Source organism: Aplysia californica, unplaced genomic scaffold (assembly GCF_000002075.1).
Source record: "Aplysia californica isolate F4 #8 unplaced genomic scaffold, AplCal3.0 scaffold01135, whole genome shotgun sequence".
Lineage (NCBI taxonomy): Eukaryota > Metazoa > Mollusca > Gastropoda > Aplysiida > Aplysiidae > Aplysia > Aplysia californica.
The window spans coordinates 16,518-20,504 of record NW_004798405.1 but is presented as its reverse complement, the minus strand read 5'-3'; the positions used below and the strand labels follow the sequence as shown (position 1 = coordinate 20,504).

At 40.6% G+C, this 3,987-nt stretch overlaps 1 protein-coding gene across 1 annotated transcript in view; it reads right to left on the bottom strand.

Moving 5' to 3' along the window:
- Positions 1–3,987, bottom strand: part of LOC101856481 (neogenin-like) — a gene marked incomplete at both ends in the record, with an annotated part of 38,609 nt that overhangs the window by 23,866 nt on the left and 10,756 nt on the right. The window contains 3 exon segments of the mRNA NM_001310498.1: positions 60–196; positions 1,982–2,054; positions 3,089–3,216. Coding sequence (NP_001297427.1) covers positions 60–196; positions 1,982–2,054; positions 3,089–3,216 — 338 coding nt within the window.

The following is a 3,987-nucleotide window of genomic DNA, read 5'->3' as shown; positions in this document are numbered from 1 at the left end:
GAGAGAGAGAGAGAGAGAGAGAGAGAGAGAGAGACAGACAGACAGACAGAGGTACTCACCGTAGAGCTGGTCACCTCCAGTGTAAAGTTCTGCGGCGTAGCGCTAGGTTTGTCGGAAAAGGTGCGTGCCAGCGACTCAGGAGTGCTGATGCCCGGCCCGTTCTCGTTCACTCCCACCACACGGAAACTGTACTCGCCTGCGGAGTTGTCACAGATTTAGTTGTCCAGTAAGGTAAGGATACGATTTTATTGATCACCACAAAGAGAAATTTGCTGAGATATGATTAATACACACACACGCACACACCAACATACACACTCTTATCAATACACACACACACCACATGGAAACTACTCGTCTGCGGAGTTGTCATAGATTTAGCTGTCGAGTAAGATAAGGATACGATTTTATTGATCACCACAAAGAGAAATTTGTTGAGATATGATAAATATACACACACACACATACACGCTCTTATCAAAACACACACACACACAAACATGCTCTTATCAATACACACACACACCACATGGAAACTGTACTCGTCTGCGGAGTTGTCATAGATTTAGTTGTCAAGTAAGATAAGGATACGACTTTATTGATCACCACAAAGAGAAATTTGTTGAGATATGATAAATACATACACACGCACACACACTCCCACCACGGAAACTGTGCTTGCCTGGGAAGTTTTCATAAGAGTTGGTTTTTCTCTAAGATAAGGATATGATTTTATTGATCTTTTGAAAGAGAAATTTGCTGAGGCATAGTTAATTTAGGATTTGTTTTTTATGAAGCGTGCTGACAAAAAAAGTTACCTCTCGGACTTGAGCCTTATGGAAATAGATAAATCACGCTTATAGGTGGAGTTTTTACAATTCATAAGTATGAAATAATAAAAGACAGGTTTATAGTTAAGAATATGGCATCAATAGAAAATCTACAAAAAATGGCCAATATCTGTATCTGTGGATTACGAGAAGCAACTCATTCTGTCAGCACGCCTCACATTTCTCCGAGATCCTGGGGCAAGGAGTTTCAGATGTTAGGGCCAAAAAGCGAGAAACATTCTCACAAAAAAATCTTAGTTTTTTTCTAGGGGCTCTGAGTTTTGTTGCGTCTGTGGTGGATGAGCGTTACTGATGAGATGGAACATACTATAGTTTTTTATATATTTTTTTTTTATAGTAGAGGGTTTTACGGCGCTCGCAACTGCATAAGGTCATATGAGGTGTCAACAGAGAAGTCTTTACAGGGAATCAGGCTTAGACTGCTCACCTCTCTAGCTTCAACAGCACAAGGTCTGCTTCGACTATCAAGGCACCCTAAAATGGCAGGTCACAAGGGAGTGACAAACAAACAAAAGAAGTAGAGGAAAATGACAATAGTAAGGATCAGGAAAGAAAAAGCAGCAGTTCCCTGTTGTAGATCAGGCACAGTTATGAGCATGACATGAATCAGCCCATTTACAATTCTACTGTGCTTGAACGAGAAATGTCCCCCCTTTTGGGAATGGCCTAAAGACACTTCAGTCAGTGGCACTGCCCCGGGGGGTATGGAACATACGGTGTTAAAAGTTCAGATAGGTAGCTCAGATAACCTTACACAGCTTTGTTTGTTTGTTTGAGTAAACAGAAGCACATCGACACAGCAATAGTCAACAAGTGCTGGGAAACAGTAAGACAGACAGACAGACAGACAGAAACAACAGAGGGAAAGTAAAGAAGTAGGACATACCAGTAACATACCCTCAACCACCCACTCAGACAGAAACAACAGAGGGAAAGTAAAGAAGTAGGACGTACCAGTAGCGCTCTCCAACCACCCACACAGACAGAAACAACAGAGGGAAAGTAAAGAAGTAAGACGTACCAGTAGCGCCCTCCAACAACCCACTCAGACAGAAACAACAGAGGGAAAGTAAAGAAGTAGGACATACCACTACCACCCTCCAACCACCCGCCATTTTGAGGTCACTTACTGTACTGGTCCAGGTTGTCGAGTGTGTGCGAGGGTCCCAACACAGGCACGTCCTCTTCCGACTTGGAGCCCACCTGTGAGGTCAACACAAAAAATTGTAGTGGTGGGTGTTTTACTTCCCAATCAACACTATTTAGATCATTTTAGTTTTTAGTTTAGTTGTAGTAAGAGGGGTTTTCTTTTGTCTTTTAAAAAATTTAGTAAGAGTTTTATGCCACTGGCAACACTATAAGGTCATTTAAGTGCTGAAGATTAGAGGAGTTACAAGAGAGGTCATTTAAGTGCTGAAGATTAGAGGAGTTACAAGAGAGGTCATTTAAGTGCTGAAGATTAGAGGAGTTACAAGAGAGGTCATTTAAGTGCTGAAGATTAGACTTGTTTAATTGTTACAAAAGAGTAACAAACACACTTTAAAAAAAGAGAGATAAGCTTGATGGATGCTGAATGCTGGAAAGAAGGAGCAAACCACATCAGAGCACCTGCCAACCACCCACCAAGCAGCAACATCATCAACAACAACAACAACAACAACATCCACCTTTGTGACTTGTAAGTGACCACATTGGAGAAGGGACTGTGGCCTTAGAGTTGAGTTATCCGTACCAGACTGCTTATGACTTACACAGAAACAGATACACAACAACAACAACAACATCCACCTTTGTGACTTGTGAGTGACCACCTTGGAGAAGGGACTGCACATATCTTACACAGAAACAAACGCACACAACAACAACAGCGATAACAACAGCAAGAACAATGACATCCACCTTTGGGATGGTTGTAAGTGACGGCATATGTGAGTCGTGCTGACAAAATGAGTAACTTCTCGCAATCCAAGAATGGAGATTTTGATAGAAAAATCGACATGGGGACAGATTTATAGACTTTCAAATATTGCCATTTTCGTCGAATCTACCATATCTTTTATTCTTCCAAACTTACAAATTGTACAAACTCCACCTATAAATTTGATTATATCAATTTCCATAAGGCAAATATCCTAGAAGTAACTCATTTTGTCAGCCCAACTCACATATAACTTACACAGAAACAGACAGACATAACAACAACAACGACCTACTCAGAAGAGAAGCAACACGAGTACCTTGTAAAAAATGAGCACATAAGACTCGATTGTGCCCTTTGGCTCCAGCGGTGGCTCCCAGATCACCTCGATGGACGTCGACGACAAGGTCTGCACCTGGAGGTTCTGAGGGGGGCTGGGGACCAGCACTGAAATACAACAATATTAAATGGTCGCTTTTAAGGACAAGCGGGCTAACCCAGATTTCGAAGGTTTCCAGAAATCTTGACCTACAGCAAAAGTGGGCATTGCCCTACCTATAGGAGAAGTTTGGTTTCATTGGTGGGTATATTTGTTTGGTTATGGAGAAAACGTCCTTTTCTTTTAAAGAAACTGAACAAGGGGCAAAAACTTTACCTTCGATTTTCTCAAAACAGTATTTTTCGGAATAGCCCCCTTGTGCTTAATTAAAAGCGACCATATGTGAGGCATCTTGGTGAAATCAGGCCCTCATCAAGATTACTGAAATTTAAAAAACCCAGCATTTCTCAGCTGGTTTGGCAATTTTTATCAAATTTTTGTTTTTTGGCTCAACATCTTTTCTGTCCATTTAAATACACATTTCTGCGTGGATTTTACAGAAAAAATGTCGATTAAAAGGACAAAAAACTGTAAATTTTCATTTTTCAAGACTCAAAGTCACCAAACTTTGGCAGCCATTTTCTAGTTAATTTTACCTCTGAACACAGTGACCACATCCTCCTTCAATCGTAAAAATATCAACTTCCATTCAAGATAAAACGATATTTCTTTCAATCAAAATCAAAACAAGGCAAATGAACAGGCTTTAAGATGATACCAATAAATCCATATGCCCAAAAATTGACAGAGCACCTGATTCCACAGCGTCATGACACATATGTACACAGGTACATATACATTACTTCTTATTCAGACAAATAATTAATTCCTTTCGGGTG